This window comes from Nuphar pumila, chromosome 9 (assembly GCF_984573655.1).
Source record: "Nuphar pumila chromosome 9, dmNupPumi1.hap1.1, whole genome shotgun sequence".
Taxonomy (NCBI): domain Eukaryota; kingdom Viridiplantae; phylum Streptophyta; class Magnoliopsida; order Nymphaeales; family Nymphaeaceae; genus Nuphar; species Nuphar pumila.
In genome coordinates, this window is record NC_143257.1 from 107,493,924 (window position 1) to 107,511,171 (window position 17,248).

Genomic DNA, 17,248 nt, shown 5'->3' on the forward strand with positions numbered 1-17,248 from the left:
AAAAGTGATCTAAAATATAAAAAAAGAAAAACAAGAATTTAAAATATTAAAAAATAAACAATTTAAATAGTAATTGGATGTTTTTCCATTAAATGACAATTTATTAGAATATTTAAAATTTAAAAGCGTAAAGTTATTTAAATTTTTTAAAATGACAAATCATTTGTACATCAAAAATTAAATTACATTTCCTTAACTGAAACCATTTATACAGTAAAAATCAAATTATCTTTCCTTAAATGATAGAAAATCTATCAAAAAATGACAAGTAATTCCAACATTAAAGAATTGAATTTCTTGCCTTTAAAAGACAAAGTTTTAGCAAATAATTTTTTTAAAAAATGCCAATGATGTAAAAAAATTAAATTGCAAATAGTTTATAAAGTAAATTACTTGCCATTAAGTGTGAAATGACTATAAATATAAAAAAATTAAAATAATAGTGATGTCAAATATTAAAAGGATGCCAATTTTTTCAAAAATTAAACCAAGAATATTGGGCATCCATTATAAAAGAAATAGTGCCTGTTAATTTAAAAATTAAAAAAATGAACTAATTGCAATTAAATGCAAGTGATTTAAAATATTAAAAATTGAACTCTGAACATTGAGTATCTATCATAAGAAAATAGTGTTGCATGCCCAGTCTGCTAGTATAACTGAAACTTGAAACCGATGTCAGAATCAGTTTCTTAATGGAATCAGATTTTCTAAAAAAAACTGAATCGGTCCAAATCGAATTTAATTGATCAGGTTTTTTTTTATGACTAGGAAACTCTCACCGAGGTAGGGCTGCCAACGGGTCGGGTCAGGGTTGACCCAGACCTGCCCATATAACTAATAACCAGATTCTGATTCGGCTTTGGGTTTTGTTGGATCACAAAAATAGAATCCCAAAACTGAACCCACATTAAAATTTTATTATATATATGTAGGTCAGGTTAGGTACCCCACAAAAATCATGACCCAAACCTGGTCCACATATTACTTGGGTCGTGTTCGGGTTGACATGAATATCAATCGGGTCGTTACTTTCCATGCCCACACTTGGAAATTCAGGTTCGAATCAGATCGGGTACCCGATATAAACCAGACCCGTTGACAGCCCTAAACCGGGGGACCGAGTCGCTTAATGGGCCCACGCCAGATGAAGACGCCATGCCTTACATGCTCTGTCCACAATAAAACAGTTGACACCTAATTAAATCGTTCTATTTAAAAAAATGTCTTTTTAAAATTTCAAAAGAGAAAAAAAATAGAAAAATGTATATATAGGCCTATTCAGACCCGGTTCAGGCTGGATTGGGTCTGATACAACTGAACCAGGTATGAATTGGCCAATTTTGTAGGGGACCTGAACCAGCTCCTGCATCGAACCAAAGTAAAGCCGATTCAACATCATGTTGACAGCATCGCTTGAAACGTTCCGTGATATTTGATTGGACTTTGTCTTGGTTCAACATAATTTGGAGAATCCAAATACAGGTTCAGCATTAAGGAAACATCTGGAAGTGAGAAAAATGTTATAGGAAAAGATTTTTTTTGTGTGTGGATAATCCAAGGAAAAATCTCATCACCGAGCGCACAATGGCTGCCCTCCAGGTGGTAAAACCGTTATAGGAAAAGTAAATTTTACATATGTAAAATCTTCTCTTGTTTGTGTGGAATGCGAAAATCTGGAGAGGTCATCCCTTGCCCTAATATGAAAAACTTTTCCACCTCCAGAGGTGGAGAAAATTTTCATATGGAAACCTTAGGCAGGTTTCAAAGTGGGAAAATGATGGGGAAAAAGCGATTGGAAAAGAAGAAAAAATATAGTTTTCCAATTGCTCCAACTAGAGAAAAATTTTCACGTGAACTTGTCAAAAAAGTCTCGAGTTTTTCATATGAAAATCTCTCTCTCTCTCTCTCTCTCAATGCAAGTTATGTTTGGCCTCCCTCAAAACAGAAAAGAAAAATAAAGAATTTGCTAGAATGTTGAACTTTCTGCTCACGTTTGGACGGGACTTGTGATTGAAGGAGCAGAGTCCCAGCAACTTGATGCTTACCTGCATCGGTTCCATCAATTTGGTTGATTCTGATCCTATCCAAACAAGCCTAGTGAAAATTGCAAACATCCTGGAAATTGTAGATTTAAATCTGCAAGAAATATGTTCCACCAAAATCCATAATCTCCTAGGTCTCGGGTACCCCTACCAACATTAAAATTAAAAAAATTGCAAAATCAAATATATCATCGTAAATTGATCCGAATATGGATTTGTGACTTGTGAAAGGGATCCTTTACTCATCTAGATGCGAATCATATTTTATTCCATTGGGTTTTGATTTTTTGCATATGAATCTTAATCAGAACCATATTTATTTCGAGAGCCCATCAGATCAGAGGTAGCTCTGATGGCCTTGGATGTCGTTCATCCATTAATGAACGGCATCCAGAACACTGTGGATGGATAGGTTGTTTCTTAGATGGGTCCATCAAATTCTTTGAGAGTAGTGTGTTGGCTGCAGCTCATCACATGGATGAACGGTGGGAACCCAAGTCTTTACAGAGCCCACCAGTTAAAGGCACCTGCACACTCGGTAGGAACCCATGACAGATATTATCTCACTCTGTATGTATAGCTAGAAATAATGGCTGTATAAGTACCACACCAAATGATGGCACACTTTAATGACAGTTCTCAATATTCCATTTAACGTGCTTCATCAAGCATGCATGATGTTCATTAGATTTCATAGCAATTTGCAAATCTTTTTTTCTCAGCATATTGTTTGTATTGTCCTTCAGGGTTATCCACTCGTCCTCTTGTTTAAGATCATGATTATGCAACTTCAAACTTACCTCATCCGGTGTCATTCAATCCAGAGTTGGATTGGGAATTTTTTTTCGACATGATGCCTTGTTGTTAGGGGGGTGAATGGTTTGGTATGGCCCGATTATGCCAGATCTTTTTTTTTTAATGACGCGAAGAAACTGCATCTGGGATAGGAGACATGGTCATGTTGGCTCAGCCTGTTATACCTGTGGTTGTCATCCTAGAGGCGTAAAACTCCGAGGCTAGGACCCTCGCCCCACTAAGCCAAACACCCTTGGAATGGATTGCTAGATCTTAATCTGAGTCCAAACTATGAGCAATAAATCCCAATCCAAGAGAGAGAGAGAGAGAGAGAGAGAGAGAGAGTAGCTGAGGAATTGGGTGTCCATGGCCAAACGGTACTAAAAACACCATATTAGACAGACGCAAATACAAATGTAGATTTTACACTGCAACCAAAAATTCCGAAGACATGCTTATGTCCTTTGAACAAAGAGTGCAGATATAAAAGAATAATTGAGATAAGAGTTAAAAGAAGGAAGAAAAAATCAGATTCCCTCTTAGTTATTCTCTTGATGTTCGGAGAGATGAGGTTGCCTTGAGATGGAAGCGGCAAGCGCCATAGAGCAGATGAACTTGAAGTGCAAAACTCAGTGTTGATGCTAACAAAACCATCAGTGAGCAGAATCTCGACTGTAATACTGATCCAAGGTCTTTGCCGGAATACGGTGCAGAAGCTCGCGAGGAAAGATGCGCAAAAGAGTCCATGCCAAATCCAGTGACTGGAAAATATCACGAGTATCATATGCACCTTGAGTAACAAATTTCCTTTCAAACTTGTCCAGAAATTCGAGATATAGCTGTAGCAAGAAATTTAAGAGAGTAAAAATCTGTGTAGTCAGAGTGAAGTCATGTCTGTATAAAGACATCAAAACCCAACCACCACTTGCACCTTAACCCTGTATCTACCTATCATCATGAGAGAGAGAGAGAGAGAGAGAGAGAGAGAGAGAGAGAGAGAGACCAGATCCTCAGAAGAGAGTGCTTCCTCTCCCACCACAGCCTTCATTGCTTGAACATCCTTGCCAATGGCATAGTTTGCATATAGCTGCACCAGAAAAGGACGACTGATCAACTCTCTCTAGAAAAATTATATTTGAGATGTAAAATTCATACTACTCCTGATTACCTGGTTCGATACATCAGCATGATCACGTCGAGTCATACCCTCACCAATAGCACTCTGCAAAGGACCAGCAGAGAAAATCATGGCCTTATCTGAAAAGATGATAAGCTGAAGATTCTTCAAGAATTGACACCCCATATTTAAATTTTGCAGTAGTTAGGGATCACAATCAAGCCCAGTGGCTCAGAAGTGGCACAGGTCTGGCTTGCCAATTATCACGTTCAAGCTCAGGATAAAAAAAAAGCTGTGAACTGAACCCTTGAAGCCAATGTTTCACCCAGACAAGCTATGGATTAAATTATAAATTTTGGATGAATGTATGAATGCATTTGTGTGCACACACAATTCGTATGCAATTCGCGCATGTCATATTTCATATGTTTCACGTTATCCCAGACAATAAGGTAGTTTGTTTCTAAATTTTGAGGTTAGGCTCAACATTCCAACAAAGGATTCTTCTTCAAAATTCAAACAAGGATGAATGCCAAGTTGATCCTGTTGAGGGTGAACTCGAACAAAAGAAACTTTGTTCATCTCATCTTCACAATGGAACCCACAACTCATAAAAGATTGCGCTTATCAGTATGTGTATAGTGCTCAAAATATGGCAAAAGCAACGATCAAGAAAAAGGGTGTTGACTTGAGCAGGGACTGACAAGTGTACATACATTTGAGCCAATAATGGACAAGATGAGTTATCTGATTTAGATACAAACTCAACTAATCAAGCTCGCAGCTCTTACATATCTTAACCTAAGTCAAATAACCTCGGTTGCAGGCAAATAATATAATATAATCTCTTTACCTTCATAAGCCGTGAAAGTGAAGGAAGGACATTGATTGGAGGGTATATCTGCAGAACCCATGGTAAGCAAAAACTTCAGGAAACATAACTATACCAGGAACAACATGCTGTATAAGAAAGGGAGGGAGAGCGGGAAAAGAAAGTTAGTCTACAAGCTACATCAAACCAAAAATACTACTCAGCACTTAACCAACATCAGCAATTCTTGTACCCCAAGAACAATTTCCTGTAGGTATAAAGTTCACCTGTCGATTGTGAAGTTGCCTGTCAATGTAAATTTGGCCTTCTGTAATATAGCCAGTGAGATCAGGAGTTGGATGAGTAATATCTGATTCATAAGAAGACCAGAAAGAGACTCAGCACTACCACAATAGCATCATGAGGTATAAATAGAAAATAAGTATTCCAGCTACTACCATCATTAGGCATAGTCAAAATGGGGATTTGTGTAATGGATCCTTTCCGTCCTTCAATACGTCCAGCACGTTCATAGATTGTTGCCAGATCAGTGTACATGTACCCAGGATAACCACGTCGACCTGGCACCTCCTCCCGAGCAGCAGATACCTGAAGATGAGCCAATGGTTGTTTATTTTCTGCACTGTCACATACGCACACACAGCTTCAAACCTACAATTAGGATTAGGTGGGAAGCAGGAAAATACAAAAGCTAACCTTGAGATAACCAACCAGAACAAAAATTTGAGGAATTATTACCTCACGAAGTGCATCTGCATAAGAACTCATATCAGTTAATATGACTAAGACATGCTTTCCACATTCATAGGCTAGATATTCTGCCGTTGTAAGGGCAATTCGAGGAGTGATAATGCGTTCAATGGTTGGATCATTGGCCTGTATCCAGAGCAAACTAATCAATAGCAATGTACTCACAGAGATATTTACAACAACAAAAACTCAAGATAGACAGAAACAAAAGGGTGTTGAGAAGGGAAATGGTTACCAGATTCAGAAATAGAGTAACTCTTTCCATTGAACCATTCTCTTCAAAGTCTCGTTTGAAAAATTGTGCAGTTTCCATGTTGACCCCCATTGCTGCAAAGACTATAGCAAAATTATCTTCTTCATCCTGGCAGATTGTCATAGAAACACAATGAGTCCATGCATATTCATTTGGACCAACAACTTACAATCTATAAGAACATTTACTCAATTAATCCAGAAATAGCAGTGCCAGTATAATACAATTTGTAATTCACAACATTCAACAATACTGTTTAACAACAATGCCAATATGGCTTGGCCTACTTGCTTATGAATGAATAGGGAAACCTTTCAGGCCTCATTTGACCAAAAACCAAATATTTCTGATTGTTCATGGAAATTTAGTCAAATGGAGCAATTATCGTGACATTTAAACTCATTCTGCTAGTTTTTCAATCACAATCTCACACATAATACCTGCATAAGATTTCCAGATTTTTCCAGTCGCTTGACAAGTCCAGCCTGGCGACAAATCTGAGCAGCAATTTCATTATGAGGAAGCCCAGCAGCAGAGAAAAGAGGGATTTTCTGTCCTCTTGCAATAGAATTCATGACATCAATTGTTGATATTCCAGTCTGAATCATCTCTTCTGGATAAGTTCTCTCACTAGGGTTGATAGAACTTCCTGAACTCAAAGAAGAAGAAGAAAAAAAGAAAAAAAGAAAAGAAGAAAAAAGAAAAAAGAAAATTTACATCATGTTATTAAAAAAAAAAACTGGAGCATCGATTCAATCATATCATTTCCTTGAAGATGCCAACCTGAAATGTCTCGGTATGCCTCAGGTAGAATTGGAGGGCCATTGTCTATGGGTTTTCCTGATCCATTGAAAATTCTCCCAAGCATATCTAGAGAAACAGGAGTTTTCAAAACCTGAAAATAGAGAGGTCTGAGAATATTACAAAATAACTAAAGGAAAAGAACAAAATTAGTAAGAGAAAAAATGAATTTTCTAGAAACCAAACGTAAAAAAAAGAATAAAAAAAAGAGAAACCATGAATTCTAGAAAAGTAAGCACTTCACCGAAGCTACATTAAGCACAAGCAATAAACATGAATGCCATCTTAAAGGCCTCAATACAAAATACAGATACAGGTATTCAAACAATTAAATGAAAGATAGAGCATGTTTCACTTGAATCTCTTGTCAAACAAACAGGATAAATGCTAAAATGGTGCTCATGTTCCAGATGCAAAACTTTATCTAACTGAATAACAGCTGTAGCACATCCAACTGCCAAATACTAAAGAAAAATAACACATAGGATAAGCAGTAGGAAAATAACAGAAGACTCTTAATCTGCATTATCAATGACAAATACACCCAACTGAAAGGAGAAACTGCAATCAGAGCAAAACGAATGAAATTCATACTATATTACAAATAAAATAAAAATTGAAAACTTGAATAATGTTGCATTAACGGTAAATACAAGTTAAGGCTAAGGATTGTCCAGAATTCATGCACAGGAAAGAGCATGAAAACTGCCTTCAAATTTTCATTGTTCCTCTCTAACTCCCAACGTAAGAACCTTGCTTTATTGAAGACCTTCTAACAATAGAATATCCATCATAGTGAAAGCAAGAGATGCTACTCAACAAGACTCAATTAAAAAGTAGCAAATCCACTCACTTCTCCTGTGAACTGCACAGTGGTATACTTATTGTCAATTCCTGCTGTTCCTTCAAAAACCTGGAAAAGGCAAGGATGAAATTGTAAGTTTTCCAGATTTAAAAAAAAAATCTGATGCCCTTCGAGTGGGAAATGAAATATTATCATGACACAGGACAGGAGATCAGAAGCAGTAGCAGTCAGGGAACAAGCAGAAGAGAAAATTTCTCTAAGATTGGTAATGTAGGCCATTCCAGGCAACAAAAAGGGAAGAAACTGCAGGGAGAAAATATACACAAAAGCCACTTCTTAAGTATTCAAAGGATGTCTCACAACCTACAAAGAATGAAGCAGATTTTTTTTCTTTTAACACAAAAGCCATCATCTAGGCCAGCACTAATGATAATGTGAAAGGAGAAACAGCAAAATGAAGTTTCATTAAATAAAAAAAGAAACTGACCCCATGATTGCTAGGAATGGCCTATATTACCACCACAAAAGTGTGTCTTTTCCATCTAAAAGGCTAAAAGAAAATCAAGATTTAACCACCAGAACAGCTAGTGACCCACTGGAAATCCGTCTACATACTACCAACTGGGAAACCGATCAACTCCAGCTGAAAATCCATGCTTTTCCACCGTTTGCCATCAATCTACCACCAAAAGCACTACTTTGAAAGAAAACTATGCCCTTCGACAGAAATACAATTCAAGTTTCAATTTTTTCAGAAAGTACTGGTTTGAAATTATCTGTGTGTGTTGAACTCACACTAAAGAATCAATATGGGATAAAGGACTCTTACAAATAATAACAAGCAGATTGAGGAAGCATGGTTGAGTCCCATATTTAACTATAATCACCAATACTGGACACAAACTGAAGTTGTCACATTACAACTCAAACACAATTAAGCTGAGAAAATGGATTTGCTGAACTCCCCACACCAATATCTGGTGACTGTTTTAATGCATACTTTGAACCAAACTTGGATTAAGCCCCTCAAACATATGCAACAGAATAAACACTCCCCAAAAGCATGGTTGTTTTGGAAGGGTGTCAAGGGACTAGATTTTAGTTATGGAGAAGACCAAAATCCTACTTGTAAAATGAGGCCACCATATGACCACTACCATCCAAATTCATTGGACCATTTGCAGGTGAATTTATTTGGTGTATGGACCAAGTAACTGGAACACTTTTAGAATCTAGTGAACAACTAGAAAAAGGCCACCTAATTAACTGCAACAGTTTCTCCTTACACATTTAAAAAAAAAAAACAGGGCTATTAAAGGAAATTTCAAAAAATGAGGCACAATAAAGGATCGTATTTAACAGAAAAGAAAATTAACACCAACATTGAGGCAAATGTTTCTAATAACAAACATGATAAAAAAGAAGAGAAACAAACCTGTACAACAGCTTTCTCTCCATCAACTTCTAGAACCTGACCTCGCCGAGTTGTACCATCCCCAAGTCTTATGTTAACAATCTCTTGATATTTTGGACCCTAAGATATGTCATAGCAAACTTTAGAAATGGACATACATCTGGCTACCCAGTAACATCATGTAGAAAACCAGATTTGTTAGGAAACTACACATGATATTTGGTAACAAGACTGCCAGAAACTTTACCTTGACTTTTTCCAGGATGACTAGAGGACCAGCAACTCCGGAAACAGTCCTATATTCTGCAATCAGCACAAATATGCTATAAATTGAAATTTCTGAACACCAATGAAGACATGCAATCTGTTTCCAAAAGCAATGGCATACGTGCATATACCTGTGTGTGCACATACATGCATGCTCACACACTTAAGTATTGTAGTCTATCAAGTAGCTTAGTCATACAGTAAAGAGAAAAAGCTCAACAACAAGGATGAAAACGAAAGACAACCCAATGTCCACTGGAACATGCGGTTTGCGGCGTGTAAATTTCAACAAGATAATAATAGACCAGAATTGCAAGAGTCAATCTTCTTGGTTAGAAATCCCCATAACACCACATTCCAGAATCATAGGCAAAAGTTAAATTACACCGTCATATGAGGAAAATTCCGTAAAACGAGAGTGTTTCACGAGGTGCATGTTTGAATCATTAAACATGAGAGAAGCAGATGCTTCTAAACCAGGAAGAATTCTCCAAAGAGGAAGTGCACTATGGAGTGAATCATGGTAAGTTACTAGTAGTACATGAACATCTCAGCTTACCCATGCCAATCTCCAATGTCCCCTCATCTGAGTCGCTAGTCTTCGAAGCGACACCCATCTTTAATGTATGACCTGAGGAAGAGTAGAAACGTAATTTGACAAAATCATTATAGATGGGGAAGGAAAATGACCTCACCAAATACCGATCATATGGAATTAGAAGCAGTCCTATCAAAATTTAGAATAGCAAAACTATTATCCAAAGAGTAATTCAACGTCCATGTGAAGACACCAATGAATGAGCATATCATTAAGAGAAGTGACAACCAACATCACTTTCAGATCTTAGCATGGCAAAATAATGGTAGCAAATAAAAAAATTGCTTGCACCCATTTTGTTAGAAATGTATTTTCTTTCTGATAAAAGTAATACCTTCTCCACTCATATACAGCTAAAGGGGAAACCAGTTATTCAGTGCATCCGATTGAAATTTTCAAACGCTAACCTCACTTTTCTTCTATACCACGAGTCAATCACAACCAAACATGAACAAAAAGAAAATTTCATAAAAACAAATAACAAATCAACGAAGCGATAAACAGAACCGCTGAATCCCAATTCCTCCCACCCTGAATCTGACCCCCACGAGGTCATATCAACTTCTTTGAAAGAAGTCAACAGATGACCAAATTTCCGGGGAAACACCAAATCCCCATAAATCAAAAAGAAGTTTCGCGAAACTTCTTCATGTACTATAAGGAGAACCAACAAGAAAACTAAAGACCGAAAATTTCCATGTCTGCGAAATCAGATCTCGAGTTCTTTCCAACGGATTCGCGGGAAAACGAGATCTTTAATCGAAATCGCTGAAAAAATCATGAATCTGACCATCAAAACGGTAGTGAAAGAAAATCAGGAGGAGAAGGGATTAGGGAGATACCGTTCGGGATAGGGCGAGAGATTCAGAAGCAGGAAGGAGGAAGAAGGCAAAAAACCAGAAAGGCTCTCTCCCACAGAGATCCGTCGACCCACAAAATAAAATGCGACTCAAAGGAGAATAAAATAAAATAATGGTCTTGAAAAGAAAAGTTATGGTGATGAGCCAAATTCACTAATTCATAGATGGGAAGAGAACCAAGAGAACGGTTCCCTTCATGATTGATGGGGAGGGCTGTAATGGGTCGGGTCCTGATCCGGAACCGAACATATAGGGCTGGAATCCTGACTCTCCAAACCAATCCATAGGCTCACTTCGGGTAGGGTTGATCCATTTTATTTTCCTTGAAGTCTGGGCTGTCTTTGTACTTTGGATCAGGTTCTCTTTAAATGTGACCAAGACAAATCAAAACCTATGATGATATGATCAGTATCCTTGCGAATCATTCTGAATAGGCCGATTCGTGTCGTATCATCCAGAAATCAACACAGAACAGGGCTGATTCGTTTTTTTTTTAATTTACAAACGGTTTTAAGTATTTTTAATATTATTTTATTGTTTTTGTAACACATGTCATCCGCTGGTTAAAAAATGACCTATATAGTTCGATTCGGTCCAGAATTGGAGTCGGCTGATTCCTTGAATTGATTTAGGGCGATACCAATTCTGACAACATTGATCCAAACAGCCTGTGACTCGGCTCAGTTCATCATGAAATTGTTGGAGGTGGGTTCGTATAGTTGGTGAACCAAGCCACAAACAGTTCATTTAGCTTAAACAAGTCGAGCCCAAACACAAAGTGTTCAACCTGGCTCAGTGAGCTTGTATTAAATAAAAACACACACATACAATTTTTTACACGAGCCAACTCATGTTCGACTCATTTCCTTCAATGAGGAGTTGAGAGCATGGATGGCTAAACACAAGCACAAGTTGAGCAACGAGCCCAGTCTACTGAAAAACCAAGCCTAACCGTGCCCTGACCTGTTTGTTAGGCTTATTTGCGAGCCCTAAAGTCAAGTCATGTATGAGATTTGATTCCAAAATCCGACCAAGCCAAATAGATGTATTATCTTAATATCCTATAAATATTTATAAATATTTAAAAATATTAAAAAAAAAGTTTTTCATATAAATATTTTAAAAAAAGAAGTCATTTTACCACATTTTCACACTTTTTGTGAGAATGAAAAAAAGGTTGCTCAAAGCTAAAATCCAGAGACACGGATAACGTCGTCGATTCGGTGTGATTGGTCATTGGGGTTCGGCACGAGCTCCAAGTGAGAGAAGAGAGCCAGCTCGAGGTCATGACCATAGTGACAAATCTTGCGAGATTTATAAAAATCTTGCGAAAATATCATGAGAAATTACTTGAAAGTTAAAAAACGATAATTTTTCGTGATATTTTTAATTTCTCATGAGTTTTCCATCAAAAATTTATGTTTTAATCAGTTATTTATCATGAAAACCAGATGTTTTTATTTTTAAATTTTTTATTTATATTTCTTTATAACAAATATTATTTTTCTTAAGGAGATTTTGCAGAAAAAAATTCAAATTTTGAAAAGAATTTTTAATTTCTCTCAAATTTTTGGCTGCCGATATTTTGCCGTTTTTTTTACTTTTGTCACTATGGTAATGAGTGATAACGGAAAGTGAATACGATTTGTATTAAAATTTCTTGTGAGGTGTGGAAGAATGGTTAGTTACGTGGACAGCTGGTACAAAAAAAGAAAGAGCTGCCAGAGATTCTGACCATCGTCGTCGTCATCGTCACATTGTCATATCACGTTCTCGAGAAGGGCAACGTCCCTAGATTACGAAAAAAAACACAAATGTACCCCTTGGACGAAAGTAATAGGTGGGTTTTTCTGATATTTAAAGCTAAGCTTAGGGATGGCAGTGGACCGGGGAACAATGGGCCTCGCCCCGTTTGGACCGGAGACAAAGACCATGAAATGGGGATGGAGGCAGGGATGAAGGTTAAAATCTATCTTTGTGTAGGGATGGAGGCGGGAATAAACTTACACTTTCTCCCACCCCGCCCCATCACTGTCCCCGTCCCAATCTCCGCCTTGCCCCGCTCCGCCTCATCATCAATCCTTTAAGAGATGACTAGACCAAGGGGAAACGGGCCCCACCCTGCTTCGCCCCCTTTTGGCTCGGAGATGGAGGACATGAAACAGGGATGGACGGGGTGAAGGTTAAAATCCGAGGCTGGGTGAAGTTAAAATCCATCCCCATGTGGGGATGGAGGTTCGGATTTTGAAACGGGGTGGGGGTGGAGACCTTGTCCCCCACCCCGCCCCGGTCCACTGCCATCCCTAACGAACCTCACGTCCTGGTCCAGCTCAAGAAACCAAGGGTACGTTCGGCCCCTCAACTCGCACTCTGATTTGGAATTTGATTTGAAATTCAGGGCACGGGTTGCCGTGGTTTTGAATAATGATTCTAAAATTATGACTTAAATCTTATGTTGGGTTGAACACGAGATTTCAAGCTTCTTTTGAGAGAGTGATTCTAAAAGATGCAATCGAACTAAAGTCCAGAGGCTCGCACCCATACTCAGATGCTTTAAAGGCAGCTTCGTACTTTTCTCCTGATCAAACAAAAGTAATATGATAAGGATTCAAAATCCAATCGATTGGACCCAGTCCAAGTTAAAAATAATTTTGGATTTTTGAATCTAGGAAGGGATTCAGGTTACTTAAATCATAGGATTAAGATTTGGATCCATTAGGTAGATCCAATCCCAAAATAAGTTAGATCCATAAGAGATCCAAAGTGATAAACACGCCGGGTTTGGGATTGAATCCATTTAAATTGACTAATTCTAAACAAACTAATAAATTAATATAATATATATATATATATATATATATATATATATATATATATATATATATATATATATATATATATATATATATATATACATAATATATATATAATTGGTTTTGGATCCTTACTTAGGATCTTTAAATTGAATTGGATAGATGGGATGAACCCAATTCATGCTAACGTAAATCAATGAATATATATATATATATATATATAAGTATATATATGTACGAAAACACTTAGGTGCTTGATCACTTTCGAACATGACCAAAACGAACTCACGCGGAGCGTCCATCACGCGCGTGATGGACGCTCCGTGCATGGTTCCGCCAAACAAGACCTTTAGCGGCAACTTTTGTCACCACTAAAGGTCTGAGACCTTTAGTGGTGACTTTTGTCGCTAAAGCTCTTGTTTGGCAAAAACAAATGTGGAGCGTCCATCACACATGCGATGGACGCTCCGCGTGAATTCATTTTGGTCATGTTCAAAAGTAATCATGCACCTACGTCCATCACGCGCGTGTTACCCTTCGTAGGTCAGGCCCCTCCCCCAGCCCCTTTCTTCTTCTTCCTTCCCCCTTATTTTTCAATGACTAGCCAACACCACCACCTGCAGCAGGTGGCCAAACTTTTCTCTCTCCCCTGCATTCGGAGGCCTGCCTGCCTTCTACCTCTTCTTTCTTTCCTTCTGGCGAACCACCTACAGCAGCTCCACTGCTGCTTGTAGCTCCCTGCTCCATGCATCTCGGATCAACCAAGCCTAGCTCGGTTCAAGCTCAACCAAGCTTGTCTTGGTTCAGTCCTAATCAAGCTCAGCTTGGTTTAGCTCAACCGAGCCCAACTCGGTTCAGTCCTAATCTAGCCAACTCGATTTGGTTCAACCGAGCCCAGCTTGGCCCTGTCGATCCCAGCTCAGTTTGATTAGGACTGAACCCAGAGCACGTACATAGCTGCCACCTCCGCCGATTTTTTTTTTCATTGCCAACTTCACTGCCACTTTCACTGGACCACGACTCAACCCAAGCCGAGTGTTGTCGTGCTGGTTCTCCTTATGCGAACCGTTGCCTTTTGCCACGGTTTGCTGCCTCATTTTGCGAGCCCGCATGAGCGCTACAATCACATGCATACACGTATCCTCGTAATCTAGCACAAATACCAAGGCCCAAGTGAGCATCGCCTATGCTCAAATTCACCAAAGAATCACACATATTTTGAGGTATGGAAAATACCTACAGTGTTCATATTTGTGCGGTTTTGATATATATATATATATATATATATATATATATATATATATATATATATATATATATATATATATATATATATATATATGCATAATTAAATATACATATACATATATAAAAGAATGTTTTAAAAATATACATGTCCATATTTTGATGTACAAATGCAAGTTTTGTATATTGATTACGATAGCATGCTTTATTTTATGCACACATTTATTTACGTATGCATACTTCAATTTTCATATGATTGCTTTATTTAAATTACGCTGACATTTATTTACGTATGCATACTTTAATTTGCGCATGCCTGCTTTATTTAGATTACGCGAACATTTATTTACATATGCATTTTTGTGTATGATTTCTTTATTTAAATTACACGAGCATTTATTTTTGTACATATACCTTAATTTATGTATGCATGCTTTATTTAAATTGTGCATGATTTACTTATGTGCGCATACTTTAATGTGCATACACGTGCTTTAATTTATTTTCAATAGCATGTTCGTATCTCGACTTATGAATGCATATTTTATATGTCGATTTACATTCACATGCATTGCATATTTTTTTGAATAAAATATGATATTTACACTCGCATGCATCAAAGATTTTATGTTCGCATGCATCAAACATTTTTGTAAATATCAGATTTGTGAAACATTAACTATGCATGTCTCGAACATTAAGTTGTTCAAAAATAAGTTTGATACAGTTCAGAATTTTGCCACTGAATTATTTTTTACTGTGCAAATGCGAGACTTCAACCATGTGGACTTTGGTCGCACGTATATCAAGTTCTTTGATATGCATCTGAAAAAAATCTGGATTTACCCCAACTTGAAATTATGGTAATTGTTTATGTTATACACTAGATTTAACGATAATAATTTTCTAAAATACCCGTGGTAGTTTTCAAATATAAAAGAATTGATCTTTTTGAAAACCAAATTTATGGTTATCACTGTTATACTATAAGATATGTGAGACATGCCTGTACACTTATGGATAAGTTGGGGTTTATGGCAAGCCTCAAAGTGAAACAATATACCATACTATGGAAAAAACACATGCATGCCAAAAGTTTGAGATCGCCTTCACAAGCAAGATGTGCAATTGGTTTAAATGACCAGAGCATACTGAATGAGTTATAATAATAACAAACATGGAAACCTACCCAGTACAGGTAAATGATGCCTACTGGAGTGAAGAATATGCAAATGTGGTAAATCTCATTAATAATAGAGGACCTAATAACTCATTCACGCTTAATTCTTATCTGAAGTGAGGATATGAGGTACAAGCTCTGATGGATACTATTGTTAACAACTATGCTCCTCGTGTAGTAATGACTCGATATCTCTAGTCATCAAAATTAAGAAATAGAGCTATCAATAATTGTCCAAGGTGGTAGATCCCATAACTTCTGTAGTAAGTTAGGATGCATCCTTGTTTGTCTCGACCTTGGGAAAATGAGTTGGTTGTGGTTGCGATGCTGCTCCTAAGTCGGCCAGGGATAGGGCTCCCCCTTATAGGGTTTCAAACATGAAACATGGAAAGCAGGGTGGATCCGAACTCCTGCAAGCAGATCCAAGCGATATGCCACCGTACCAATCCTCTCCAAGACGGAAAATGGTTCATAGAAGCGAGGTGCCAGCTTATGGTGTGGGACCTATCAGACAATGCCTTGCTAGTGGGGCGACAACTGAAGGAGCACGCAGTCGCCCACCTAAAACTGTCGCGGGTGATGCTTTTGGTCATACACTTTTAGGTGGTAGTCATATTATGGTGCAATAACCACAACAACTGATCTCTCTCTAACAACAACGCTTCCACTGCCTCCACCTATGTAGCGCACCAATATACTCCACAATGGTTGAAGGGTCCCTACCATACACAACTTGAAACAAAGTCTTCTAGATCGCTAAATGGTAGGTCATGTTGGAGGACCACTCTTCCCAGAGCAGGAGCCTCACCCAGGCCTTGGGTCGGTCACCCACAAACGCACAAAGGTAGCCATGGCTAGCTTCATCTAATCGTCTATCTAGGAGTGATATGCAGTACTCATGGCTAGCTTCATCCCATATAAACGGAAAAACTCTACCTCAAATGTGTTGATGAACAGGAGATCACGATCACTAAGTATAGTGTGAGACATATCGTGCCGACGAAACACCTCCCATACAAACAACTCGGCCATGGTCTTCGCGATATAGGGATGGAAGATAATGAGGAAGTGTCCATACTTGGACAGATGGTCTACTACCACCAAAATTGTGGACTTTTCTTGGACAGATGGAAGCCCATAGAGATGTCCTCCCATATGCAGTCGGACATCGACAAAGGCTGCAGTAACCCTACGGGTGGGGCAGCCTCATACTTGATCCTCTAACAAACATCACACTACCCTACTACTTATCGCAACTACTTTTTTGTACCCGTCCACACGAACTCCTGGCTTAACCTTTGGTATATCCACTAAACCCCCTTGTGCCCCACTAATGATGTGGCATTGTATTGTTCTATCAATAATTCCATAAGTTCTGATTTGAGAGGGACTACTATCCCCCTGCGATGCATCACCAGGTTCCCATGAATCTCGAATCTGGGAGCCTCCCCTCTCTGAATCTATGTGTAGATA

The 17,248-nt window shown here is 38.1% G+C and overlaps 1 protein-coding gene across 2 annotated transcripts; it reads right to left on the reverse strand.

Moving 5' to 3' along the window:
• Positions 1 to 3,196: 3,196 nt before the first annotated feature.
• LOC149828819 (V-type proton ATPase subunit B 2-like) lies at positions 3,197 to 10,657 on the reverse strand. 2 transcript variants are annotated; one of them, XM_090017742.1, is made up of 16 exons: positions 10,520 to 10,543; positions 10,012 to 10,093; positions 9,639 to 9,710; positions 9,060 to 9,115; positions 8,834 to 8,932; positions 7,447 to 7,506; positions 6,576 to 6,687; positions 6,233 to 6,441; positions 5,775 to 5,900; positions 5,528 to 5,665; positions 5,227 to 5,377; positions 5,056 to 5,138; positions 4,811 to 4,858; positions 4,009 to 4,062; positions 3,844 to 3,927; positions 3,197 to 3,679 (listed from the first exon to the last, which is right to left on the reverse strand). In XM_090017742.1, the coding sequence occupies exons 2-16, from the start codon at positions 10,022 to 10,024 to the stop codon at positions 3,494 to 3,496; spliced, it is 1,491 nt and encodes a 496-aa protein (XP_089873868.1). In that variant the 5' UTR covers positions 10,025 to 10,093; positions 10,520 to 10,543; the 3' UTR covers positions 3,197 to 3,493. The 2 variants fall into 2 exon arrangements, with proteins under 2 accessions (XP_089873868.1, XP_089873869.1); XM_090017743.1 differs by lacking the exon at positions 10,012 to 10,093 and having other exon boundaries at positions 10,520 to 10,657.
• Between the last annotated feature and the right edge of the window lie 6,591 nt (positions 10,658 to 17,248).